Source organism: Oncorhynchus clarkii, chromosome 31, assembly GCF_045791955.1.
Source record: "Oncorhynchus clarkii lewisi isolate Uvic-CL-2024 chromosome 31, UVic_Ocla_1.0, whole genome shotgun sequence".
Classification (NCBI taxonomy): Eukaryota; Metazoa; Chordata; class Actinopteri; order Salmoniformes; family Salmonidae; genus Oncorhynchus; species Oncorhynchus clarkii.
Genome location: NC_092177.1, coordinates 29537383 through 29565099, shown reverse-complemented (window position 1 = coordinate 29565099; position 27717 = coordinate 29537383). Strand labels below are relative to the sequence as shown.

At 43.2% G+C, this 27717-nt stretch overlaps 1 protein-coding gene and 1 long non-coding RNA gene across 3 annotated transcripts in view; both read left to right on the top strand.

Annotated features, from left to right (window-relative positions):
- Nucleotides 1-10: 10 nt before the first annotated feature.
- Nucleotides 11-5401, top strand: LOC139390749 (P2Y purinoceptor 4-like). Of its 2 annotated transcripts, none has more exons than XM_071138093.1 (2): nucleotides 11-48; nucleotides 1196-3779. In XM_071138093.1, the coding sequence occupies exon 2, from the start codon at nucleotides 1239-1241 to the stop codon at nucleotides 2340-2342; it is 1104 nt and encodes a 367-aa protein (XP_070994194.1). In that variant the 5' UTR covers nucleotides 11-48; nucleotides 1196-1238; the 3' UTR covers nucleotides 2343-3779. The 2 variants fall into 2 exon arrangements, with proteins under 2 accessions (XP_070994194.1, XP_070994193.1); XM_071138092.1 differs by lacking the exon at nucleotides 11-48 and adding an exon at nucleotides 588-657 and having other exon boundaries at nucleotides 1196-5401.
- A 12222-nt stretch (nucleotides 5402-17623) lies between these two features.
- The window catches only part of LOC139391208 (uncharacterized), a 123296-nt gene continuing 113202 nt past the window's right edge, over nucleotides 17624-27717 (top strand). The window contains exon 1 of the long non-coding RNA XR_011629570.1: nucleotides 17624-17839. This is a non-coding gene — a long non-coding RNA (uncharacterized lncRNA). The remainder of the gene's footprint in view (nucleotides 17840-27717) is intronic.

The following is a 27717-nucleotide window of genomic DNA, read 5'->3' as shown; positions in this document are numbered from 1 at the left end:
GATTAATTCCCCTGCTATTGAAAGGAAGTTACATACTTTTGAGATCAGGTATGTAGTGTCATCTCATCTCATCAATATCCTAATTTGGTCCCTGACACCACTTCTCAATGTGCCGTATGTCTTTATGTATCTGGTTTATAGGCTAAGCACGTAATTTTCAGCTAATCTACTGATTTGCTTTATAGAGTGGTTGCGGTTCTCTGTGAACAATTTGTTTCCGAGTAGGCTTAATCACAAGTTCCTGTGAACATATGGCACATTTACTAAAAAAAAGTCGTAGCAATCTAAACGTTGAAAGTCAATGTTTGAAATCAATGTTATTTTATGAATAACATAAAAGCAATGTTATTATAAAAATATTAAATAATAAAATAAATGCTATTAATCAATGTCAAAATATGTTTTACATCGGTGTTATTATAATGAATAAACATTGATTGAATATCGGCTTTGAAACGACTAGGCCTAACCTACCTCAGTGATCGCCTATAGGAGTTGGATTTCAGGGGGACGGACGAGGAGAGGGGGGTCTATTTCCTTTATTTGCCGGACGGTCCAACCCAACCCACAGTCAGTCAGGCGTATATCCTATATCTATCCAAACTGTTTGCAAAGATAGTGCACTCACTGCAGCGGTCACATTGGGATCTTAACTGGGTAAGTTGTACACCAATATCTCGGACTTAAATTAAACTTTTAAGTTATATATTCCTTATGTCAGGTTAATTCGCGATAGTACTATTATTAGGGTTACTAGGTTTTCTAGAAGTCCGCATCGTCGTTAGTTTTTTTCTATGGAATGAAATAGTGCATTCGCGCGTTTCTCTGTAAACGATGTACCCACCGGACTAGTTGGATAAGAGATTTAGATACAACACCAATGTTGTCAGTTCATAGTTATAGCTCGGGGAGGTGGGGTGCATTTCAGGGTAGGCTATGTGGGAAGATAAAACTATTGTTTAGGTTAGGCTATGTCTGTACGCAGTGCAGTGAACTTTAATTGGCAACGAACATCAGTTAATTCATCAAAGATGCCAACAAGACGTTTTGTATTTTTAACACAACATGCTGTTATATTTTGTCCTGAAGAAAATAATCGGGGACTGCTTCAAAATTCAAATTCATGTTTTTGAGCGAAACCAGTATTTTCACAGTGATGCCATGTGGATACCTAATTTGTTACATTTCTCCACAGGTATTACAAGACAAGCTTTGGCTCTCTGCTGAAAAGACAGAAGATGGACTCAGCTATCCACAGCCACCTTGTGCGGAACCAGTCCAGCCTGATTCTGCACGCTGGGTATTCCAACGACACCTGTCGCTTCAATGAGGAGTTTAAGTACATCCTACTGCCTGTGTCCTACAGCCTGGTGTGTGTTATGGGTCTGGTGCTGAACTCAGTGGCTCTGTGGATGTTCCTGACCAAGATGCGACCGTGGAACCCCAGCACCGTCTACATGTTTCACCTGGCCCTGTCAGACTTCCTGTACGTTCTCTCCCTGCCCACCCTCATCTACTACTACGCTAACCGCAGCCACTGGCCCTTTGGCGTCGCCGCCTGCAAGATGGTCCGCTTCTTGTTCTACGCCAACCTCTACTGCAGCATCCTCTTCCTCACCTGCACCAGCGTCCACCGCTACCTGGGCATCTGCCACCCCATCAAAGCCCTGACCATGGTGAAGCCGCGCCATGCCCATGCCGTGTGTGGCATGGTGTGGGCTGCCGTCACGGCGTGTCTGGTGCCCAACCTCATCTTCGTCACCACCAGTCAGAGGGACAACGACACGTTGTGTCACGATACGACCAGTCCGGAGCAGTTTGAGGAGTATGTGGACTACAGCTCTACGGTCATGGTCCTGTTGTTCGGCGTTCCCTTCGTGGTCATTATGGTCTGTTACTGTCTGATGGCGAGGGCTCTGTGTCGGCCCAGACAGGGGCTTTCGCCCAGCCAGCGGAGCTCACCTTCACGCACCAAGTCCATCAAGCTGATTGTGGTGGTGCTGGTGGTGTTCGCCGTGTGTTTTGTTCCTTTCCACATCACACGCACCCTCTACTATACCTACCGTGTACTGAATGCCAAATGTGAATTCCTGAACATCGTTAACTTTGCCTATAAGATCACCAGGCCCCTGGCCAGTGTGAACAGTTGTATTGATCCCCTCCTGTATTTCCTGGCTGGGGATCACTACCGGGCTAAGCTGGTCAAAGCTCTCACTGGTAAGAGACAGACAACCACCAGTCGCTCTGCTGCCTACCTGCAAAACCGCCCCAGTAACAACCATGAGATCGCCCTGGTCTATAAGAACTCAGACTCGAAAGCCAGCGGTGAACCTGAGAGATAGTGGGTCATTCACATGGACATCTATGGGGTATCATATATAGATATGCCTAACCTCCGTAATATAAACACGGAGAAAACGGTTAACAGTCCTGGGCTGGCCACCACACAGCTGCACTTCCTTTGGATGCTGTTCTGTCATTTCGGACACCGGATGACTACATGCTGATCGGTAGGGCCTCATTACAGAGCCCAGATCTGTGAGAGGTTCAGTTCCTATAAGGCTGTTGGGGCAAAGCCTTTCCTTAAAGGGGAATGAAGAAGTGGGCTTGGGATTGGTCAGAAAACAGATCCCTTATCACCACCAACATTTTGCAGCAGTGTTGGATGCAGTACCGTTAAATCCTATCTACATTCCCCCTTGTTAGCAAGAATCTATGTGAAAACCAAGTCTGTTTTATACATTTACATACAGTCTCTAGTTCCTACTCTGAATGCTTTTCCGGCAGTTTCCCTCATTTTCATTGTGGCGGTTGTAGTGTTTGGAGGACAGAGTTAAAATCCTTTCAACCAGGGAAACAAAACAGTCTCTGTGTCTCTGTCTGAGCCAGACTGTAGTTTCCTACTGTTACCACAGACTGAGGAACTACAGGAACAAAGCCTGTTTTGTACAATAGCTACAGAACTCTGAAGAGCAGAAGGAAAAACAATGTATGCAATCTGTCATCTAAATGTTTGGACTTGTGTTATTATGGCAGCACGTACTCAGAGAGAAGATTTGTGAATGGATATGACAGATGTTAAAAACAGTGTGTTATTGTGATCATCAAGAGAGAAGGTCAAAATCCTAGAAAACATTATTTAGACATACGATCGAAGGGTTTTCGCTGGCTTCCAGTAAGAGTGGAGGTGACATCATATTTAGCAACAGGCTCAGATATTGTGAGGCAATCTGAAACAGTGCATGTACCAGGAGTAACAGAAACAGTGCATGTACCAGGAGACTCATTCTGGTAGATATTGGAGCTTTATCCCTCTCCCAGCTGTTTTTGTCCTTCAGCGCAGAGCCTCCACAGCTGTCTCTCTGTCTGTCTCTGCTGTGAGGAAACCAGGGGAGGGGTGGCGTGGGGGAGTAGAGAGACTGAATGGGTGTGTAGGCCGGGGTATCAACTCCATCCAACAACCCACACTACGGATAAAGGGGGGATTTTCCTTCATTATCCAATTTGGACGTAGACCTGCACACAACATGGCTATTTTCACACCGATTTTGGTTGTTGTTGTTGTTGACAGTCTGTCTATGGCAAAGCAGATGTCTCTGTAAAGTAGATTGCAAGTCAGAGGTCCGTTCCTAAGGGTACTTAAAGTACTATACTGCTGTGATGTTTAAGCTACTAGTAATGTTTATAAAGGGCATTATAACCTAGGTTCAAGGTATGATAGGAAAACACTTGGTTCTATAGGTCTATAACATTATAATGACATTAAATAAAGTATATATCTACTTTTTTTTGTTTGCTTACTCATCATGTTATTGTTGCACCAACTATTACCAAGTAATAACAATATCCCTATTGTGCAATGTCAATAACCATCCATGACATCGGTTGATTAACCACAATCTCAGTTTGTGTGTGTGTATCAAATTGAACTCCATGCCGCAGTGTCTTGCAGACTTGAATGGGGTTATGGTAGAGGGGGTGTGTGGGAAAGTGATGAGCGGTTGCGTGTCTCACCGAAACAAGAGGCGTTACTGGGTGTAGGTCCTCCATTAATCAGACAGGGGAGACTTGAGGAAGCGGGAGGACAGAACTGGGCAGCACAGAGAAATAGGACCAGGAAGTGAGCTGGTCATGGTACTGTACTGTTTGGGTTTTTCCCTGCCTGGGCCGTGCCAAGGAAACAAAGCTGGTCCCACCAACACACCATGTAAAAGAGCTTGTGTTTCCTCTTTCCAGACAAGGCTCTGTCTTGATTGTCCATTGTAATCATCCATAAATAATCTGACATTGAGATCTGAAAGAGAGGAAGACCAGCTCTCCATAAGGGAATAGATAATGTTATGTTCTCCGCAGTACACAGCAGGTGTATTCTCCATCTTTCTGTTGGGCATTACTAGTCGATGCTCTCCTTTCCAAAAGGCTGCATCAACGGGCATATTGAAATACACCTATTTATGCTCAAAGAGACCAGTTGCTACAGTCGTCCAGTGATGTGAATGCAAGCCCCAGGAAGAATATGTGTTAAATGTATCTGAACATTTGTCCTCTGGGTCAGAGATTTGGAATGCCATGAGCACTAGCGCCTCTCTGTGGGCTGAGTGTGACAAGACGGATTAGTGGTGTGCATTGGTGCCTTTGAAGATGGAATAGAAATGGACAAATGGAATAAAAATGTTACCTAGGCCTAAATGGTTTAGTACTAATCACTATATCTTTCTCAAAAAAAATTTACATTTCATTTCAAGGCCTTTTAAAAACCTTTTTTTTTACAAAATAAGTCTTAGGCCTAACAAAATATATGATCAACTCTGTGGTTAGGATATATAATGTTGTGTAAACCAACCACATAAAATGCCATTACCAATAGTGCTATATACTATATCACTGCACCTCTTTACAGCAGCTTGTTGTTGCATGTAGGATGTTCTCAGCTTGGTCAGTAGGTGTCCCCATTGGCTTCTTTACTGAAGCATGAGCATCGTGAAATCATATCAGTTATTTAGGTATGAGCTTATCACTCTTATTGGGATATAGGCTGATATTGTTCGGGGTGATGATGAGTTGATAATAATCTTAACCAGAAATAAAATAGATAAAATAGGAAACGTTTTACAATGAGGGGCTTCAACAATATTTTTTTTCAGTCAGGACCAAACCAATGTTTTTTTTTTTACGGAAATGGACTATATGAAGGGTCTCGATATTTCATATATTAACAAAACATGAGGAATTTATACATTTTCATTGGTATAGTGTAAACAGCCAAGTAAAAAAAACTCGCTTGCTACAGGAGGAGGCTTAATGGAGAAACCATCACGTTTATCATAAAGCAAGTTTATACAGCCTAGTCTCTGTAATTCATTTATTTCAATGCTAGAAGTTGGTATAAAATTAAATAAAATGCAAACATACTTATTTGAAACCTCTATTTTGTAAATATCTGTGAATATTGTCCCTTTATATTTTGTAAGGACTACGCACATGCAGAACATGTATTAATGCAATAAGTTCTCTGATATTTTTATACATTTATGAAGGCTGCAATGGACGTGTACAATAACCTTTGTAATTTGCGAATAGCATATTTTGATAGATGTAAATTAAAGTATTATGTAAATATTAGCATACATCCACATGCTAATGGAAACCATGCGTTGTTATAGCCTACAACTTTCAGAATATTACGCAAAACATATTTTAATAGAACTTATATAATTTTTTTTATTGAGTTATTTCATGTTTAAAGCGTAATCATCTCTAAACATCTCGGCTATTTTGCAGGATATGGGGTTATACATTTCAAAAGCTTGATGGGCTCCATAAAAACGTATCAGTTGTCTATTATATATACTTTCCACCAAAAACGTAAAATATATTGATTTAATTGAAATATATATACTTAAATAAACACAGAAAATATTTTTTCTGCATGTTTTCATTCGGCCCCATATTTTTGTTCCTTTTTTAATTCGAATATTTTTGTTTTGATATTAGGCTTGCTGACATGCAATGTTTTAATGTATTGCATGAGATAAACCGCTGCATTTAATTCTATATTGAATTGCATGTTCTATTTTTCATCCACTAAGTTATGATCCCATCACAAGAGAAGAATCCGCGCGGGTGGAGTGGAGGTTCGCGCGGATCCTTTTCTTGTGATGGGATCATTACCCTCCAAGGCCATCCGGCGCTGCACAGGTGAGAGGAAAATCTGTGTTGAATGCTCATGGTCACAGTATTGTAGACACCAGACTATGCGAAAAATAACAGATAATACGTTTCTAATCATAGACTATTATATCAAGTGTGAAAGGAAGAAGACGCAGTAAATCGACTTCTCCAGGCGAGGCAAATAATATTCTCCATCATGTTTGTTAGATACATAAAATAAAAAAATGTTACCCAATTTTTAAGGAGTCTTTCCCACTCTCTTCGTGTGAGACTACCTATTTTAAATGTAATCTTCAATTGAGGTGGGACATCCCAAGGAGTTTGGCATACGGAATCTAAAGTTGAGTTGATAGGTCCACAGAAGAAGCGGGAACTGATAGGCCTATGTCAACTGAAAGGTGCATGTCTTTTTTTTATATAATAATACTTTTTCAAATATCTACTATTACTACTAATAACAGGTTCATAATTCTCCAGTAAGCACAGACGTCAATTCAACGTCTATTTCACGTTGGTTCAACGTAATTTCATTGAAAGGACGAGGAAACAACGTTGATTCAACTAGTGTGCGTCCAGTGGGTCAGGCCTACCGAGGCAATAAAATGATTGAGTTCTGCAAGGGAATCTGCCATAGAGGCTATCTATTGAACTCCATCGACAGTGGTAGCATCCAAATTATATGTTTAGAATGGTCAGAAATGTTTTTGTAAAACAGAGAGGATATCGAGCTATGAACGAGGGGGCCTGAGGAAATAATTAATGCATTTGACAAGTGCCGAATGTAATGTCTGTATTCTCTAGAAATGAGAAAATACAGTTAGGCCTATCTTAATTCATCTCCCCAATTGAGTCCTACTGAAAAAAATGCGCCAAAACGGAGTCAATTGAACTCACTGCTCGAAGTCAATTGAACTCACCCATTTTCGTTGGCCTTGTTGATACAATTTGTTCAATCATTCCACCAGTGAATTTCATACTTTTGGATTCATAAATGTTTCATGTTTATCAGTTAGCCACACAACAAATGTACTTATAACTTGGTGTAGGGCAAGTGTCAGAGAAATTACACAAGTCATGAGCGTTGGAGAAGATATGAAAACCATTGCATTGCTGAACAGAGGTCAGTCTTGGAGGTCAGTGTTTTGCCTAATATGACTGTTTGTTAGCCTACTAGCATAGAATGAACAGTGTAGGGTACCTACCCTCTTTTATTTAATGTATTTAAAAATAAACTAGTTTTGAGTTGTATTTATGCAAATACACTTGAGTTTATGTTTAGATTTCTAGAGTCAATATCCTATGATATATCCTATGATATGGTAGTTGTTGAGCTTCTAGGTTCTCTCTTTGTCTCTAGGCCATTTCTGTAAAGGGCCAAATTATTTGGAAGAAATGTAGGATTTCAAGGATGTGTGGATTTGAATTGAACTGGAGAGGCTGAGAGTGGAGGGGAAGAGTGACATAAAGAGGAGGGAAGTTCATTATCCAGGTGAAAAGGAAACCAACGGCTTTTACAGTCTCCATGGGAACCAGCCTTTCTTTTGCTTTCAGACCTATGATAAGGTACTTCACAGCATTAAGCACAATTATTACAATTATTATAAGGTAAAAAGAGGAAATATTGCTTTCCAATGCTAATAGATGTTAGATATTGATTGGCATGGCGATTCATGTAGAGCTTTGCCCTAAATGTTTCACCTGGCACTCTCCAGCCTGTTAAATGGTGACTTTGGACATGAGTGGCTCGGAGGTTATCCCTGATGGCTCTGCGATGCACTGAGGACCTAGACTCTCTCAACTCTCTCTCACTGATCATAACATGTCATTTGGTAGTGGAAAAACACATATTAGACACTAGAACAGGGATGTGCAACTTTGATGGTGGAGGGGGCCACAAATAATTGGAACTCATCAGATTCCCACTGGCCGCCAGTTGCCCATCGCTGACACACTAAACTAACTGGAAAAGGCAAGAGAGTGGAAGTGTGTGCATAGGTGTGGATATTGAATTTGCGCTGAAATTCATAAACCAACGGTGATATCTGTTTTTCCATTTGTTTTACTTGGTATGATTTGTTATTTTCAAACAGTAATGTTTGCTCTTTCATCACTAACATTATGTAGACAGTAATTGGACAACTTAAGAGGCAGATATTCAGCATCAACCCTCCCTCCCCCTCAACCCCTGGTAGAAATCCCATAAATCCCATTTATGTAAAATCCCATAAATCCCAAACACAGGCTGCTTCATGTCATCGGCATGTCATCGGCATGCCTCAGAGTGGCCTTCAGTGAGCTCCGCAACACAATGGTGTTCATGGCCCCGGGAGCAGCAAGGTCAGGCCGAAGCACAAGGGCAGGCCGTGGGGTGTGATGGAGGCCAAGTTAGTGGGGACCAGGCATTAGCATAGTGTAGAGGCAGGGAGACACGGGCGGGCTCACTCTGTGGGCGGGTGGGCAAGATGGGGCTGTGGCACTCCTGGCAAATAGTTTTAACCCCTATTACAGCAGAGGCATGGCGCCTGGTCTTATCTGGGCCGCTGCAGCCACTCATTAATATTCCGGACATATGACAGTGCTTTCTGTATCATTGTCTGTTAATGGGAAGGATAATCGCTCATTCAATTATCAGACAGTCAACGAAAGACCAATCGCGCCTGCCTACCCCTAGTTCTCACCAGCGCCGGGGCCACAACAGAGATGCGCCAGTGAGAAAGGGAGAGAGATAGTGGGGATTACACCATATTAGCAACTTTAATAAGACAGATGGCGGGCACCCTGTGAACCAATAGGGGTCTGACTCTGCCGGTGAACAAGAAGATGCACTACCGGAATCATTATCAACAAAGAAAGCTATATGAAATGAAAAAGTGCACTATCATAAAACAAAGTACCTTTTTCTGTTCATCATGAAAGTCAGTGAGAGACCCGATCAATGTATCGTTTTACGGCTATTGAGACAGCTTTGCGGTCAGCTTGAAAAGCATCAAAGTAAGTCCGATCCTGGCTTGACCTGTGGTCAGAAATCGGTACTGATAGTTCTGCGATAGACTCTGAATTGCTTCCTCCGTCTGCAGCTTGAACCTGGTCAATGTGGGCCAAAGGTCTGTGAAGTGATCAAGTGCATCATTTATCCCTGTTGATCTGGTCTTTGTGGCCCCGGACCCTGCTCTGTCTGTAATCATGTTGTGGGGCCGTGGCCTGGATATGAAGGGGCTTCTGAGGGTCTACGACTAGGATGACCTCTGGCCTGTTACTGGCCTCTGGAGGGACTCTGTTGCCTTTATCCACACAGGCATAAACTTAAACACACAAGAGGGCAAACACGCACACACACACACACACACACACACACACACACACACACACACACACACACACACACACACACACACACACACACACACACACACACACACACACACACACACACACACAAACACACACGTGCACTCTGTCGCTCTCGCTCTCTCTCTCTCTCTCTCTCTCTCTCTCTCTCTCTCTTTCACACACACACACAATCACACATTATAATAGTGAGTTTATTTAGTTATCCTGTGTGCACCTCTTCCTTTCAGGAGGTGGGTCATAAGATTGGGGTTACAGGGCAGATGCAAGGAGGGGAGTTGTAGGTTAAAAAAATATGTGAAATATTAACTAAATCTTATCAAATCCAGAGTTTGATAAATTCTCCCATTTTAAATGAACAGAGGCGTCTGTGGCTGTGGAAGGCCTTTGTTAGAGGACCATTTTCTCCAGCGGAGCCGCACGCCCACAGGGTCAGCGAAGTTACCAAAGTAATTAAAGCTCTGTGATTCACCGCCTGCTGCAGAGAAAAGAAAGCAAGCTGTCATTCTGATTTAGAAAAATAAATTACAATTTTAATAATGGTGTAGGATGGGGGTGCAAGGATGTCTGGAGTCTTGCTTGGTTGGGAGGTTGTGGAGGAGTGCGCGTGGGGAGGTGGGGTGTGTGTGTGTGTGTGTGTGGGGGGGGGGGGGTTGCTGGGAGACTACTTATCAATAGTTGCAATTTTTTTTGAAACCGCATCGGTAGTACATTGCAGAGAGCACAAGTGCCCTTCAAAAAAGAAATCCCCAGAACATTAACATACTGATTTCATGCGCGTGGCAAAGGGCCTGAGCCAATATCAGAGAGGACTCAGCACTCCTATTGTCTGCTGGGACTCTGGTCCCCTCTGATATGAAAATTCAATTATTTTATAACTAGATCTGCTGCTGCGTTTTGACAGTCGACGGTAGCGCCTCGCCAGCTGCATCAGTGTGGGGGACCAGAGGCCCCTGATAGCGAGAGGGAGGTCTTTCACGCCATTGGCGTGTTTTTTGGGGGACAAGATTACCTAAATGTGTTGCATTTAAGGAATGAAAGTTAATCTAATGCACTGCCATTATCTCACTCAGGTAATTCCAATACCGTCCTTAATCTATGTTTACACACATGCACGCACTTGCGCACTCACTCATTCTTTAACACTTTGAATCTGATTCCCCCACACGCTGTCTGCCTCCAAATGTGGTATGTATTTATTTTGATGTGCATATGCTTACCGAGGTAGAAACTATATCACCTTGGAGTCATTTCCTATGAGACATCAGCAGTTTCCAAGAAACAATTTTATTGGTTTAGAATAAATGCAATACTCAATGTTTATAGTTATTTATTTATTTTGAAGGTGCATGAACATTGTTCAAATATGCACACATTGGCAGTTTGTTTACAAGGTGACAAGGTTGTATTTGTTTACAAGGTGATAAGGTTGTGTATGCTTTTATTTAACATATGAGGAATAGGTGTTGGACCTTCACAAGTTCAAATGTCCTTGAACAAAGCAATTTTTGTAGTAGGTGAGGAGTAGCGATTTACAGCCATTAAACATGTTAGTATTTTGTATGAGTTGGAACAGTTTGCGTTCATTATCTAAAGACGGGCCTTGTCCTTTATTCTGTCATCACATACAGCAGCGTACACTTATTATACTATACACTCAGTGGCCGTGGCTTGCTATATAAAGCAGACAGACAGGCATCGAGGCATTCAGTTACTGTTCAACTGAATGTTAAAATGAGTGACCTAAGTTAATTTGAGTGTGCTATGATTGTCGATGCCAGGCGCGCCGGTTCCAGTATCTCAGAAATGACTGGCCTCCTGTCAGACATCCAGTCATCTAGCAGTCCTGTGGGTGAAAACAGCTTGTTGATGAGGAGAGGTCGAATGAGAATGGCAAGAATCATGCAAGCTAACAGGCGGGCCACAAATAGGCAAATAACGGCGCAGTACAACAGTAGGGTGCAGATCAGCATCTTGGAATGCACAACTCGTTGGTCCTTGTCATGAATAGGCTAGTGCAGCAGACGACGACCCTGGTTTCCACTCCTATCAGCTAAAAACAAGAACACTGGACAATTGAGTGGAAAAACATTGCCTGGTTTGTCGGACCATTTGGTGTAAGCAGCATGAGTCGTGGCCCCATCCTGCCTGGTGTCAAAGGTACAGGCTGGTGGCGGTGGTGTGGGGAAGGTTTTCCTGGTACACGTTAGGTCCCTTGATACCAATTGAGAAACATTTCCATGCCCAAATAATTCAGGCTGTTTTGGAAGCTAAGGGGGGTCCTGACCCGGTACCAGATGACTGTACCTAATAAACTTGCCACTGAGTGTAGATACATGTTGTTGACTGAGGCTCCACTCTAGAGGTGTCAATGGGCTGGCTCTCTGAACACCTTCAGTCCTCTCCAGTTTTGTGGGGGGTTATGTTAGGAGCAAGGGGGACGTGAAGCTCCCTCTTCTTCACCCAGCACTCCCAAACCACAAAATGGACCACCTTCTTAACCCATCTGGGCCAGGGTGAAGACAAATCTGTCTCCTGCCTCTGCTCATCAGGCTGTGTTGAAGTAGTGAAGTACACACTCACCAAGGCGAAGAATGAAGTAGTGAAGTACACACTCAGGAGAAGAATGAAGTAGTGAAGTACACACTCAGGAGAAGAATGAAGTAGTGAAGTACACACTCAGGAGAATAATGAAGTAGTGAAGTACACACTCACCAAGGCGAAGAATGAAGTAGTGAAGTACACACTCAGGAGAAGAATGAAGTAGTGAAGTACACACTCAGGAGAAGAATGAAGTAGTGAAGTACACACTCAGGAGAAGAATGAAGTAGTGAAGTACACACTCAGGAGAAGAATGAAGTAGTGAAGTACACACTCACCAAGGCGAAGAATGAAGTAGTGAAGTACACACTCAGGAGAAGAATGAAGTAGTGAAGTACACACTCAGGAGAAGAATGAAGTAGTGAAGTACACACTCAGGAGAAGAATTAAGTAGTGAAGTACACACTCAGGAGAAGAATGGAGCATGAATGAGTATTCTCTGCAGGGGGACTGCCATTAGCACTTATTAGCAGTAAGAGTACCATTCAGACAGGGGTCAGTTATTGTCCAACACAATATGTTCTGGTTCTGTCTCTCAGTGTGTCTTTTGTTAGTGCATGTGTGTGTGTGTGTGTGTGTGTGTGTGTGTGTGTGTGTGTGTGTGTGTGTGTGTGTGTGTGTGTGTGTGTGTGTGTGTGTGTGTGTGTGTGTGTGTGTGTGTGTGTGTGTGTGTGTGTGTGTGTATTTGTGTGTGTGTTTGTGTGTGTGTGTTTTTAAAGTGCATGTATGCTATGTCTGCTTGCATATGCCCGCCAGGCGTTTGCTGTGTTCTCTACATTGTACCTCGGATGTTCATTTGATATTCTTCTACCGCTAAGTCTTTGGGATGAACGAGTGGGTTTATATCTTCATGGTTAGCTGTAGCTGAGCTGAAGGAGGGTATGTTGTTTTGAATGACCAAGAACAGATATCTGCTCTGAACTGCAGCCATGAAAAGGCTTGTTTTGCCATCATGTGAAAAGCTGTCCACACAGGCCTGTGTTGTGTAAGTGTGTGTTTATCTAAATAATATTGTTTTTTCTTCCTTTCCCTGCTCTGGTCTGCTGTAAGGTCAAATGCTCTGTGTAAAGCTCAGACTACAGTGGGAATATTTGGTGTGTAAGCTTTTTTTTACAGGGAAGCTCCTTTGATCTGCTGAGCAGGCATTCTGCTCCCCTTTTCTGTCCTCTCTACCTGCACACCAGAACTAGGTAGCAGACATGGGGAGGAGACAGGAAAGTTTTATCCTCACCCGCATCACCCCCACCCCTCGGCCCTACCGCCCCCTCCATCAACTCCTCTGTTACCCATGGCTCAGGCAGACGGTGGCGGTGGTACCTTTCACTTCCCGAAATCCGAGAGGCGGAGAGCTGTCATTTGCCAATTTGGCCTGAATGGGGAGGCCAGCAGATTGAATGTCGTTTTCCCACCAGCCTTCGCCATCCAGCCCAGCGGGAGAGGGAGGATGGAGGAGGGAGGGGTGTAATGCTAGAGTAAAATGATTACTTTGATGGTGGTTAACATTATGTGACGGGTGGCACTGATGTGGGACTTCCAGTAAAGACACTGCAGGTTGTTTGCCTTGTTCTCTCTCTCTCTCTCTCTCTCTCTCTCTCTCTCTCTCTCTCTCTCTCTCTCTCTTTATCTCTCTCTCTTTATCTCTCTCTTTATCTCTCTCTTTATCTCTCTCTTTATCTCTCTCTCTCTCTCTCTCTCTCTCTCTCTCTCTCTCTCTCTCTCTCTCTCTCTCTCTCTCTCTATCTCTCTCTTTATCTCTCTCTCTCTCTCTCTCTCTCTCTTTATCTCTCTGTCTCTCTCTCTCTTTATCTCGCTCTCTATCTCTCTCTCTCTCTTGCTCTCTCTCTCTCTCTCTCTCCATCTCTCTCTCTCTCTCTCTCTCTCTCTCTCTCTCTCTCTCTCTCTCTCTCTCTCTCTCCGTCTCTCTCTTGCTCTCTCTATCTCTCTCTCTCTCTCTCTCTCTCTCTCTCTCTCTCTCTCTCTCTCTCTCTCTCTCTCTCACTCTCTCTCTCTCTCTCTTTTTCTGTCTCTCTCACTCACCGACAGGGACGCTGACCATGGCCGGCCCTAGCCTTTTGGAGGACCTAAGCGAGATTTGATTGGGGGGCCCTCCACCTCACGGCAAAACATTTTAGTGGCCCCCTTCTTGACAATGGAGATAAAAATGCACATTTTAAAGTTAAATTGCTGCTTTTGCCATGGGGCGGAGAGAAACCTTTGCAATTTTATAACAAATGTAATGCAATTCTACACATTTTGCCATGACATACCATGTTAATATGATATCTGAGTGAGAATGACTAACAAAATCCATAGGGGGCCACAGGAGTTCAAGGTCCCTGGGCATATGTCCTGCGTGCCCGGTTAGTGTTCACCATGATTACTAGAAGTTTAGAAGCTTGCTAGGCTAACTACCAATCTAAAAAGTGACATGGATAATTGTCATCTAATTGAGTGACATAACAAGAGAAAAATTGCTGATGCGTAACCATATTTCAAAATTGTACTTGGTGTATTCTGCTATTCATATTCTCTCAATAGTAAATTGAGACCCCTGACTGAGTTCCTTGCTTAGGGCCCCCTAGCGGCTGGGGGCCCTTATCGACCCCTTATGCCTGGAGCTGGCCCTGACACTGACACACCTGAAAAGATTATACAGGCCCAACCTCTGCTCTCAGAGCTGTAATTTCTCCCTGATCAATATAATTATACTTCTCCACCCCACCCTCCCTAATGTCAATGGGCCAGACCAGTCCTGTTCTGTGTTGTTGATAAAGCTTCCACACACACACGCACATATGCATGCACACACACACACACACACACACACACACACACACACACACACACACACACACACACACACACACACACACACACACACACACACACACACACACACACAGATAGAGATCAGCCTGTATGTCTGGGAAGACAATGGCAGAACAAGTCTGACTATGTTCCTTCTCCTGGTTAGGGAGAGATGATACAGGAGCACCACACACAGATTTGGTTACATGGAACGTCCACTTAAAATGAGTTCATGTCACTATGGCTTGGTTGCAATGTTGAAAATATTTACTATGTTGTTCCATGGATAAGTGTAGGGATTTGACAAATGGCATTGTAAATAGAATAAGGAGTAATTTTGCCTGTAGCCTATTAGGCTGAAGTTTATTGTTGGGTGCCTTTACAAAATCTTCATCAATCACAGATACTGTAAACTGGGGGCTTGAGCATCCTCTTCTTGACTCCATTCCTAGACACGGGGATGCATGAAACTGAACACCGGGACCTGTCTCACCCTGACAACAAAAAAATTAAAACTAAGATTTGCAGTGAAATAGCTATTTTCACAGCTATTTCACTTAAAATTCATATTATGCACTGCATTTTATTAAATTGTAAAATTTTAAGTTCACATGTTAACACCACCTTTTCAAATATGAGGAGAATAACATGTTTTCACCTCACATGTGGAATTGCAAGTTCACATGTGAAAAACAAACATTAATTTGCAGTTATGCACAGTTGAAGTAGGAAGTTTACATACATTTAGGTTGGAGTCATTAAAACTAGTTTTTCCACCACTCCATACATTTCTTGTTAACAAACTTTAGTTTTGGCATGACACAAGTAATTTTTCCAACAATTGTTTACAGACAGATTATTTAACTTATAATTCACTGTATCACAATTCCAGTGGGTCAGAAGTTAACATACACTAAGTTGACTGTGCCTTTAAACAGCTTGGAAAATTCCCGAAAATTATGTAATGGCTTTAGAAGCTTCCGATAGGCTAATTGACATCATTTGATTCAATTGGTGGTGTACCTGTGGATGTATTTCAAGGCCTACCTTACCTTCAAACTCAGTGCCTCTGCTTTTTGGAGAAATGTCCTCTGGTATGTTTGGAGGAAAAGGGGGAGGATTGCAAGTCGAAGAACACCATCCCAACCGTGAAGCACGGGGGTGGCAGCATCATGTTGTGGGGGTGCTTTGCTGCAGGAGGGACTGGTGAACTTCACAAAATAGATTGCATCATGAGGATGGAAAATTATGTGGATATATTGAAGCAACATCTCAAGACATCAGGTCAAGTTAAATCTTGGTCGCAAATGGGTCTTCCAAATGGACCCAAGCATACTTAAAAAGTTGTGGCAAAATAGCTTAATGACAACAAAGTCAAGGTTTTGGGTGGCCATCACAAAACCCTGACCTCAATCCTATAGAACATTTGTGGGCAGAACTGAAAAAGCGTGTGTAAGCAAGGAGGCCTACAAACCTGACTCCAGCTCTGTCAAGACGAATGGGCCAAAATTCACTCAACATATTGTGGGAAGCTTGTGGAAGGCAACCTGAAACGTTTGAGCCAAGTTAAACTATTTAAAGGCAATGCTACCAAATACTAATTGAGTGTATGTAAACTTCTGACCCACTGGGAATGTGATGAAAGAAATAAAAGCTGAAATAAATAATTCTCTCTACTATTATTCTGACTTTTCACATTCTTAAAATAAAGTGGTGATCCCAAGTGACCTAAGACAGGGAATTTTTACTAGGATTAAATGTCAGGAATTTTCACACAATCACACAAACATACATCATTACCGAGTATAACATTGACTGCCTTATCGATTGCTGCCTCCCTTCATAACACGTTAGCATAGCTCCTTCTCAGAGCTTCATTGGGCCCTCATGCTCTGACAGATGGGAGGTTAAAGGCTTCTTAAATGTCTATATCAATCTGCAGGGTTGTCACGGTGACAGAACACCATTGGCTGTCAGGATGCGTCAAGGGGGATCATCAGAACAACATCCCAGAAGTGGATGGATGGCCCTCACTGTCACTATCTCTATGGACATTAGGGCTAGATCAGCCTTTAATGGCATTGCTGTAAATACCGAAAAGGGTTTTGTAGTTTTAACTCCAATAATCACTAATATGCTTGTATTAAGTTAACCTGCTCAGATGACTTCTGAGGATATTATGAAGTCTAGAATTGCAACATACTGTATTACAGTGAATCTGATAACACTGACTGCATTGTTATATTTGTATTAATACGATCTGTTGAATACTAATATGGTTCTGACCCGGTGAGGGTATTGTCCTTTCAACGCCACACAACAAGCATTGTAGTCCATTCCCCTGGGATAGGAGACGTTTTGTTTGTGTCCTCTTTTCACACCAGCACTCCTTTTTGACACAGAGACTCCTCTCTCTTCTCTCCCGCTGCACTGTAGCCCTTTTCAAAATGAGAAGCTCCAGGTCAGTTTCCCTTTCCAAGTTTTACGGCCTGCCATGTTGTCTATTCTGCTCAGCTATTTCAAAAATGTTGAATATCAACAATGGCTTTCACTGGTGCATTGTCAACTTTTGTATGAAGCAATCTTGGCTGAATGAGATGGGTCCCAGAGCAGGGAGGGCTCGGCTGTAGCGTGCACAGAGACACCACAGACGCCTGCTTGGTTCTCCCTCTCTTGCTCTGCTGCAGGTGGGATTGAGGAGGCAGGAGCAGCCGCCCCTCTCGTCCCTGTCTTAGCCCAGCCGGTTGCGTCTGCATGGGACTGGGCATTCCACCCACTCGTCAGTCCTCGCCGCGAACCCTTCCTCATCCCAAGGCCCCATCCCACTGGACCTGTCGTTTGGAGCCACTGAACGTGTGACACCTCACACAGGGATCGGCGAGCCGGAGCCCCGGAGGCCAGTCAGAGCTGGGTGAGTGTCTGAGTGTGAGATGGTGGTGGTGGTTGGGAAAGTGGGAGGGTGGTGTAGAGAGAGATGGCATGTTCTCTGTAGCTCTATGCAGCTCCAAGACAGCAGAAAATCTAACGGCAAAAAGTTTGCGGTCCATCTGAGTAATAGGGTTTTAATTTACAAAGTTGTTGGGTAGGAATGCATTCACTGTAAGATAAATCATGGAAACATTTTCATGTCCAGTCTGGCAAAAATATCAAATGACTACAAATGATACAGATATCACATTTTCTGTAAAGGTTTCACCTATTGGTCCGGATGCCATGATTGTATATTGTGTGTGTATTGAGGGGCAAGTTAGTAAAAATGATCAGGCAAAATGTCAAGACACAAGGTGGACAGGGCCAACAGAAGAGATCATGTGATTAAAGTTACTTTCAAAGCAGGTATGTCGCTTTAGATCAGAGCTCAAACTCAAACTAATGGCAATTTGGTGGTTTTCAAAATAAATGTGATGGTTTGATAGACCCAATACAGCTTTTTGACTGTAACCTAGTGCACAGGGATGTAATAAAATCTAAATCAAACTTCAAAGACAAAGCTGGTAACAGTTTATGTAATGCATGGCACGATTCACTACTCCCTTCATACGCTTGAATGCTTCCATGTGTTTACGCGGCTGATCGTGTGTTTGTACAAGCACATGCATCCGCGTTTGCGAGTGAGTGAGTGAGTGAGTGAGTGAGTGAGTGAGTGAAGGAGGGAGGGAAAGACAAGAGGAAAAGATCAATGAGAGTGAGAGAGCTCCAGTTGGAGGTAGCTTAGTGTCACTGTGTTACTGTCAGTGAGGAGTGCAGTGAGTCTGTGAGACATCTCATCTCCTTTCCTCTCAGCAGCAGCTTGTATCTTCCATTGACACGTCAGTCTCCGGGGCATTGAGCTGTCCTCTTCAGCTGCACTGATCTCACCCCTGTTGTGGTACTGTGTTTGTCTGTGGGCATTACGATTCAACTCAGTACCGTCATATGCACAAAATAAACTATATATACAAAATATATACAGCACCAGTCAAAAGTTTGGACACACCTACTCATTCAAAGGTTTTTCTTTATTTTACTATTTTCTACATTGTAGAATAATAGTGAAGACATCACAACTATGAAATAACACATATGGGATCATGTAGTAACCAAAAGGATTAAACAAAGTCAAATCAAATCAAATGTTATTTGTCATATACACATGGTTAGCAGATGTTAATGCGAGTGTAGCGAAATGCTTGTGCTTCTAGTTCCGACAATTCAGTAATAACCAACGAGTAATCTAACCTAACAATTCCACAACTACTACCTTATACACACACAAGTGTAAAGGGATAAAGAATATGTACATAAAGATATATGAATGAGTGATGGTACAGAACGGCATAGGCAAGATGCAGTAGATGGTATAGAGTACAGTATATACATATGAGATGAGTAATGTAGGGAATATAAACATAATGTGGCATAGTTTAAAACCTCTTACTTCTACCCCCTCCTTTTTCGAACATTCTGTTAAAAATCGCGCAACTTTTCAGCGTCCTGCTACTCATGCCAGGAATATAGTATATGCATATGATTAGTATGTGTGGATAGAAAACACTCTGAAGTTTCTAAAACTGGTTAAATCACGGCTGTGACTATAACAGATTGTGTGTTTCATTGAAAAACGCAAGAAAAACTGCTCTCTGAAAGCTAAAAATAATTTCCATAAGTCACTTTCATGGGTTGTTAAAAAGAGGACAAAATTTAATATCGACCTGCATGCAATTCATACAAATTCCACACGATGTCGCCATTGTCGTCATTTTCAATTGAATTTTTTGTTGGAAAATCCAAGTATCTGGCATCCGTTTCTTCCAGTCTCCACCAGGACGCTGTAAATGTGGACAATGGCAGCCATTGATTTGCAGACGAGGAGCTATTGAATATACATCGCCCTGTAATCATTTTGATAGATTATAAACGTTTACTAATACCTAAAGTTGGATTACAAAAGGATTTCGAAGTGTTTTGTGAAAGTTTATCGTCGACTTTTTTAATTTAAAAAAATGATGCAGCGTTAAAAAACGATGTTTTTTTCTGAATGACACAGCTTCCATAGAAAGCTATTTTGGGTATATATGGACCGATTTAAACGAAGAAAAGACCCAATAGTGATGTTTATGGGGCATATAGGAGTGCCAAGAAAGAAGCTCGTCAAAGGTAATGAATGTTTTATATTTTATTTCTGCGTTTTGTGCTGCGTCGGATAAGCAGAGTCTTTGTTTACGTCTCATTCAGGCATTTTCAGGTGGTGCATGCTATCAGATAATACCTTCTCATGCTTTCGCCGAAAAGCATTTTAAAAATCTGACTTGTTGGCTAGGTTCACAACGAGTGTAGCTTTAATTCAATACCCTGCTTGTGAATTTTGATCAAGGTTTGAGTTTTAACGAGTACATTTAGCATTTAGCGTAGCGCATTTGCATTTCCAGGTGCCTACTTGAGACATATGCGTCTCAAGTAGAATCAAGAAGTTAAAGTGGCTAGTAATACATATATTACATAAAGATGGCAAGATGAAGTAGATGATATAGAGTACAGTATATACTGTACATATACATATGAGATGAGTAATGTAGGGTATGTAAACATTATATTAAGTGGTATTGTTTAAAGTGGCTAGTGATACATTTTTTACATCAATTTCCATCCAATTCCATTATTAAAGTGTCTGGAGTTGAGTCAGTATGTTGGCAGCAGCCACTCAATGTTAGTGGCGGCTGTTTAACAGTCTGATGGCCTTGTGATAGAAGCTGTTTTTCAGTCTCTCGGCCCCAGCTTTGATGCACCTGTACTGACCTCGCCTTCTGGATGATAGCGGGGTGAACAGGCAGTGGATCGGGTGGTTGATGTCCTTGATGATCTTTATGGCCTTCCTGTGACATCGGGTGGTGTAGGTGTCCTGGAGGGCAGGTAGTTTGCCCCCGGTGATGCGTTGTGCAGACCTCACTACCCTCTGGAGAGCCTTATGGTTGTGGGCAGAGCAGTTGCCGTACCAGGCGGTGATACAGCCCGACAGGATGCTCTCGATTGTGCATCTGTAGAAGTTTGTGAGTGCTTTTGGTGACAAGCCAAATTTCTTCAGCCTCCTGAGGTTGCTGCGCCTTCTTCACAACGCTGTCTGTGTGGGTGGGCCAATTCAGTTTGTCCATGATGTGTAAGCCGAGGAACTTGAAACTTACTACCCTCTCCACTACTGTCCCGTCGATGTGGATAGGGGGGTGCTCCCTCTACTGTTTCCTGAAGTCCACAATCATCTCCTTTGTTTTGGGCCCTCACCTCCTCGCTGTAGGCCGTCTCGTCGTTGTTGGTAATCAAGCCCACCACTGTAGTGTCGTCCGTAAACTTGATGATTGAGTTGGAGGCGTGCATGGCCACGCAGTCGTGGGTGAACAGGGAGTACAGGAGGGGGCTCAGAACGCACCCTTGTGGAGCCCCAGTGTTGAGGATCAGCGGGGTGGAGATGTTGTGCCCTACCCTAGAATTTGTTCTTAACTGACTTGCCTAGTCATCAAGACAAAGGGTGGCTACTTTGAAGAATCTCAAATATATTTAGATTTGTTTACACTTTTTTGGTTACTACATTATTCCGTAGGTGTTATTTCATAGTTTTGATGTCTTCACTCTTATTCTACAATGTAGAAAATAGTAAAAATAAAGAATAACCCAAACTTTTGACTGATACTGTATGTGGACATCCCTTCCAATTAGTGGATTTGGCTTTTTCAACAACACCCATTTCTGACAGGTGTATCAGATCGAGCAAACAGCCGTGCAATCTCTACAGACAAACACTGGCAGTAGAATGGCCTTACTGAAAAGCTCAGTGACTTTCAACGTGGCACTGTCATAGAATGCTACATTTCAAGTCAGTTCATCAAATTTCTTTCCTGCTATAGCTGCTCCAGTCAACTGTAAGTGCTGTTATTGTGAAGTGGAAACGTCTTGGTGCAACAACAGCTCAGCCGCAAAGTGTTAAGCCACACAAACTCACAGAACAGGACCGCTGAGTGCTGAAAAGCATAGCGCGTAAAAATTATCTGTCCTCAGTTGCAACTCTCACTACCGAGTTCCAAACTACCTTTGGAAGCAATGTCAACACAAGAACTGTTCGTCGGGAGCTTTATGAAATGGGTTTCCATGGCCGAGCAGCCGCACACAAGCCTAAGATCACCATGCGCAATGTAAAGCATCGGCTGGAGTGGTGTAAATCTCACTGCCATTGGACTCTGGAGCAGTGTAAACGCGTTCTCTGGAGTGGTGAATCACCCTTTACCATCTAAAATTAAATATAATTGTATTGGTCACATAACATACAGTTGAAGTCTGAAGTTTACATACACCTTAGCCAAATACATTTAAACTCAGTTTTTCACAATTCCTGACATTTAATCAGAGCAAAAATTCCATGTCTTAGGTCAGTTAGGATCACCACTTTATTTTAAGAATGTGAAATGTCAGAATAATAGTAGAGAGAATGATTTATTTCAGCTTTATTTCTTTCATCACATTCCCAGTGGGTCAGAAGTTTACATACACTCAATTAGTATTTGGTAGCATTGCCTTTAAATAGTTTAACTTGGCTCAAACGTTTCAGGTTGCCTTCCACAAGCTTCCCACAATAAGTTGGGTGAATTTTGTCTCATTCCTCCTGACAGAGCTGGTGTAACTGAGTCAGGTTTTTAGGCCCCTGGAAGTACTTTGGAAGTATGCTTGGGTCATTGTCCATTTGGAAGACCCTTTTGCGACCAAGCTTTAACTTCCTGACTGATGTCTGAGATGTTGCTTCACCACCCTCTGGAGAGCCTGCGGTTTTGGGCGGTTCAGTTTCCATACCAGGCGGTGATACAGCCCAACTGGATTCTCTCAATTGTGCATCTGTAAAAGTTTGTGAGGGTCTTCTTCAGCCTTCTGAGATTGAAGAGGCGCTGTTGCGCCTTCTTCACCACACTGTGTATGTGGGTGGACCATTTTAGATTGTCAGTGATGTGTACGCCGAGGAACTTGAAGCGTTTCACCTTCTCCACTGCAGTCTCCAAAAGTCCACGATCAGCTCCATTATTTTGTATGCGTTGAGGGAGAGGTTATTTTCCTGGCACCACCCTGCCAAGGCCCTCACCTCCTCCCTGTAGGCTGTCTCATCATTGTTGGTAATCAGGCGTAATACTGTTGTGTCGTCTGCAAACTTGATGATTGAGTTGGAGGCGTGCGTGGCCATGTAGTCATGGTGAACAATGACTACAGGAGGGGGCTGAGCACAGACCCTTGTGGGGACCCTGTGTTGAGGATCAGTGTAGTGGAGGTGTGGTTTCCTATCTTCAGGAAAGTCCAGGACCCAGTAGCACAGGGCGGGGTTCAGTCCCACGGCCCCAAGCTTAATGATGAGCTTGGAGGGTACTATGGTGTTGAAGGCTGAGATATAGTCAATGCACATCATTCTTTTTTTTTCTTTTTTTTTGAATTTTACCCCTTTTTCTCCCCAATTTCGTAGTATCCAATTGTTGTAGTAGCTACTATCTTGTCTCATCGCTACAACTCCCGTACGGGCTCGGGAGAGACGAAGGTTGAAAGTCATGCGTCCTCCGATACACAACCAACCAAGCCGCTGCTTCTTTAACACAGCGCACATCCAACCCGGAAGCCAGCCGCACCAATGCGCCGGAGGAAACACCGTGCACCTGGCCACCTTGGCTAGCGTACACTGCGCCCAGCCCGCCACAGGAGTCGCTGGTGCGCGATGAGACAAGGAAACCCCTGCCGACCAAGCCCTCCCTAACCCGGGCGACGCTAGGCCAATTGTGCGTCGCCCCACGGACCTCCCGGTCGCGGCCGGTTACGACAGAGCCTGGGCGCGAACCCAGGACTCTGATGGCACAGCTGGCGCTGCAGTACAGCGCCCTTAACCACTGCGCCACCCGGGAGGCCCTAATGCACATCATTCTTACATAAGTATTCCTCTTGTCTAGATGGGATAGGGCAGTGTGCAGTGCGATGGTGATTGCATCGTCTTTGGATCGATTGGGGCGGTATGCAAATTGAAGTGGGTCTAGGGTGTAAGGTAAGGTGGAGTTGATATGATCCTTAACTAGCCTCTCAAAGCACTTCATGATGACAGAAGTGAGTGCTACCGGGCGATAGTCATTTAGTTCAGTTATCTTTGCCTTCTTGGGTATAGGAACAATGGTGGACATCTTGAAGGAAGTGGGGACAGTGGACTGGGATAGGGAGAGTTTGAATATGTCCGTAAACACTCCAGCCAACTGGTCTGCGCATGCTCTGAGGACGCGGCTAGGGATGCCATCTGGGCCGGCAGCCTTGCTGGTGTTAACACGCTTAAATGTCCTACTCACGTCGGGCACGGAGAACGAGATCCAACAGTCCTTAGGAGTGGGCCGCGTCGGTTGCACTGTGTTTTCCTCAAAGCGGGTGAAGAAGGTGTTTAGCTTGTCGAGGAGCAAAACGTCAGTGTCTGCAACGTGGCTGGTTTTCCTTTTGTACACCGTGATTGTCTGCAGACCCTGCCACATACATCTCATGTCTGAGCCATTTTTGCCTGTTTGATTGCCTTACGGTGGGAATAACTACACTGTTTGAATTCAACCATATTAACAATTACCTTGCTGTGGTTAAATGCAGTGGTTCGCACTTTCAGTTTTTAGCTAATGCTGCCATATATCCAAGTTGTGTTGGTTTGGGTATACACTTCCTGATGAACTGATGTCTGTGTATATGTCAATGTTATTCTCAGAGGCAACCCCGTAACATATCCCAGTCCATGTGATCAAAACAATCTTGAAGCATGGATCTGGCAGTCCGACTGACGTATTTGGGTTTGCCAGATGGTAGGAGAACACTACCTGCCCCAATGCATAGAGCCAACTGTAAAGTTTGATGCAGGAGGACTAATGGTCTGGGGCTGTTTTTCATGGTTTGGGCTAGGCCCCTTAGTTCCAGTGAAGGGCACTCTTAACACTACAGCATACAATGATATTCTAGACTTTTCTGTGCTTCCAACTTTGTGGTATCAGTTTGGGGAAGGCCCTTTCCTGTTTACGTATGACAATGCCCCCGTGCACAAAGTGAGGTCCATACAGAAATAGTTTGTTGAGATCGGTCTGGAAGAACTTGACTGGCTTGCACAGAGCCCCGACCTCAACCACATCGAACACCTTTGGGATTTATCGGAACGCCGACTGCGAGCCAGGCCTAATTGCCCAACATCAGTTCCCAACCTCACTAATGCTCTTGTGGCTGAAGTCCCCGCAGCAATGTTCCAACATCTAGTGGAAAGCCTCCCAGAAGAGTGGAGGCTGTTATAGCTGCAAAGGGGGGGACGAACTCCATATTAATGCCCATGATTTTGGAATGAGATGTTCGATGAGCAGGTCTACCTTTGGTCATATAGTGTATGTGCCCTTCTGACTGAGATCCTCTTCATTCAATCCCCTGTACAAGTGAAAGACACTGGCTCTGAACGTAGTGTCACAAAGCACACCAGGACAAACCATCAGGATTATAGCACCCAGTACTGGACCATAGATACGTTAGTAAGTCTATTCCTAGACATTGATAGTACTCCTAAAAGCCTGTTTCCTCCATTCAATGTTCTCTGTCAGTAATATACAGAACCTAATGTCCCGTAAGTGTGATTTGATCCTGTCTGTTTCAGTGGAGGATGCTGAGGGGAGGACGGCTCATAATAATATCTGGAACGGAGCAAATGGAATGGGACCAAACCCATAGAAACCATGTGTTTGATATATTTTATGCCATTCCAATGATTCCACTCCAGCCATTACCACGATCCTGTCCTCCCCAAATGAAGGTGCAACCAGCCTCCTGTGGTCTGTTTATTTTCCAGAATGGTGTCAGTCCTGATGTAATGGGCATGTGTTGGGAAGTGTGTTTTTGAGGGGGTAGCTGTATTTTCTAATGTTCCGTGTTAAAACTCCCCAAAAAGATTTCTCCTCATTCCAGACGTTCCTTACTGTTTATGTAGACTTTGCCCATGTTCAATTGCTTTTCACACATTTGGTTACGTTACAGGCTTGTTCTAAAATTGATCAAATTAATTGTTTTCCTAATCAATCTACACACAATACCCCATAATGACAAAGCAAAAACTGGTTTTTAGACATTTTTGTCAAAGGTTCTGAATAGTTATGTAAATGTGTTTTTTCTGTTTTTCATAAATTTGCCCAAATGTCTAAAAACCTGTTTTTGCTTTGTCATTACGGGGTATTGTGTGTAGATTGATGAAAAACGATTTAATACATTTTAGAATAAGGCTGTAATGTAACAACATTTTGAAAAAGTAAAGGGGTCTGAATACTTTCCAATGCGCTGCATGTTTATAGGCCCTGGTAAGGCAGTGAGTGAGTTGATGTCTTGCTACCTCTGGAGATCCAGCCGGCAGCACAGTCCTCTGTCTCACCTCTCAAAGTGAGCTCAGCTCACTCCTCGTTACCTCAGGAAAGGTGCCACCAGCAGCACACTCCTTTCAGACTCAGGCCAGGCCATCCATTATCCTGTCAACACTCCTACTTCCCCACCTTAGTTTGGGCTCAATTTAGAACACTGTCTGTAATGAAACCACCAGTAATCACCCAAACGCATCTCGTCACGCTCAAGGTAATTAATATATTTGGAGGGCGATGGCTAACTCTTAATTAAATTATGCCTCTTTTAATGAGACCGTGACTGAGACTAAATGTATGGCCACTATCTCCATTATCAAGTGCTTGGTGCGCAACAGAGATTTGTCATTTTCCTCCAAATCACTCGCAGATTAGGTTTAATGACGCTCATGATTAATCTATCAATTTATACTTGTTTGTTTCTCTCTTAAACATATAATAAATTACATTTTGTAATTACCTCAACCAGCTTTGGCTACTGTAAAAGCCTCCGTTTATGCAATTAATGCACAAAGTATTCCTATTATATGTAATTTTTGGGGGGAAAATACAGATAACTTCATGGTATTAATCATATTACAAAATTGGATGTTTTTAATTAATTCAAGATACACTCTGAAAATTAATTGCGCATTCTCACAATACTATCTTAAACTAATGAAGGCTCGACAAAGAGACTGCTTAATTTTTTTTAAAGGGGCCAGATTAGTGGGATCTCAATTATGTCTAAAACAAAAGCCAGCCGCTTGCTAGGGCAGGGCGCAAAGAAAGAAAATGATGCTTCAGCACTTTCTCCCAAACAAAAAAAGGAGAACGTTTCTATTGTTTTTGGGGAACTGTAGAACATGGCAATGATTCAAAAGATACACGAGAAATAATGAGTGCTGTAATTAGCGATGCAGTAGGCAATAACAGTCTTTAAAATGATAATGTAGAGTAGACAGAGGTGGTTCATAAAAGGTGATTTACAAGCGTCAACGTCACTAAACAGGATGGCATCATCAGCCTGCAGACAGACAGAGTATTGTGTTATGAACTCAGCAGCCTGGGGTTGAACAATGACATTAAGCATACTGTACACTCTTAGAAGTTAAGGTGTCTTGAAGAACCTTTTGGGTTGCCACACCGGAGGCTCCTTGAGAAAACCTCTCTGAAAATGGTCTTTCAAGATCCCCCTCTGAAAGCGTATTCGACGAACCCCTGTGTAAAGGTTCTAACCAGAATTGAAGCTACAAAACTGTCAGTGTTCAACATGAACATATACAGCAGAACAGATGAACAGAAATCACATTCATGGTAATATCTATCTTAAAGCCACGCCCCTACTAAGCCTTGCCTCCACTCCAGGATTCCTCCAAGGAACCCTTTGCTACATTGAACCATTAAAAGTTTCCTC

Coding starts and splice junctions, on each gene's coding strand:
- LOC139390749 (XM_071138092.1), top strand. CDS start 1,239: ATGGACTCAGCTATCCACAGCCACCTTGTGCGGAACCAGTCCAGCCTG.